General features: G+C 37.0%; 1 protein-coding gene across 1 annotated transcript; it reads left to right on the top strand.

The window, feature by feature from the left end:
- The first annotated feature begins 154 nt into the window (after positions 1-154).
- Positions 155-943, top strand: LOC103523288. The gene is made up of 2 exons (XM_008488347.2): positions 155-305; positions 546-943. The coding sequence occupies exons 1-2, from the start codon at positions 243-245 to the stop codon at positions 837-839; spliced, it is 357 nt and encodes a 118-aa protein (XP_008486569.2). The 5' UTR covers positions 155-242; the 3' UTR covers positions 840-943.
- The last annotated feature ends 25 nt before the right edge of the window (positions 944-968 follow it).

The raw sequence follows: 968 nt of genomic DNA, 5'->3' as shown, positions 1-968 counted from the left end.
ATTTGCCTAAGACACAGTGCCTACTTCAATACAAGTCTTTCACATTATGAAATTGCAAGATTGAATTCCGTGTTCCCCAAGTGATTTTGTAGAGATAACTGAGGATGATTTTGTGATACCTAAATAGCTAAATACATATGTGTCACTATCTCAGTTAAAAACAACATTTTTTTTCTTCTCAGGTTCTGGCTGCTGGTAATATCTTCCCCTCAACAGATGACAACTTATTCAATGTACAAACCATGTGGTTATCTATCAAGACAGTATTGGGAAAGAATCCTGCTATTGAATGTATCCATGATCCAGTAAGTAGTAACCTCTTTATGTACTTGGATACTTTCATTAGGTACTTAGGACTTAAGCCATCTAGGAGCCTGCATCAAATAAATAAACCCCAAAATGAATTTTTGATCTCATACTATTAAAACTAAAAGGGTTTGTTGATAGTGGTTACAGTTGAATCTCTGTAAAAAAAAAAAAATCTTGTATACTTACCAACCTACATACTAACATACACAATCCTGAATATTGTGTTCTATTTACAGAAATCAGGTCTGGACTATCTGATGGAAATACGCATCTGTTTCACCAAAGAGTTGCAACTGACGGATTGTGATGGTATCAAGTCGGGTCACAGACATCACACCTATCATACCAGGTTCTGGACTGCGGATCCCATTACTAATTGTCCTCTGGATAAGAACATTGTATATCCCAGCAAGGTCCCCTCACCAGAACGTGTGTTCCAAGTGAGCCGATATTTGATCAAAGATAACAACGAGAGCTCTCTGGTGTCATATTTGAAAACCATCTCTTTCCTTAACTGGATGACTGTCTAAATCTGGCCTAAGATTTATCCCCTTTCATAGTATGAAGTCCTTACAAAGTTGAGGCCAAAGATCAAAATGCTTTGCTTATAATGAGCAGGAGAAGATGTGGCACACTTTTGTCTTACTCTAGATTAGAAA

The sequence above is a fragment of the Diaphorina citri genome, unplaced genomic scaffold (assembly GCF_000475195.1).
Source record: "Diaphorina citri unplaced genomic scaffold, Diaci psyllid genome assembly version 1.1 scaffold18883, whole genome shotgun sequence".
Classification (NCBI taxonomy): domain Eukaryota; kingdom Metazoa; phylum Arthropoda; class Insecta; order Hemiptera; family Psyllidae; genus Diaphorina; species Diaphorina citri.
This window is presented reverse-complemented; position numbering and strand designations above follow the sequence as displayed.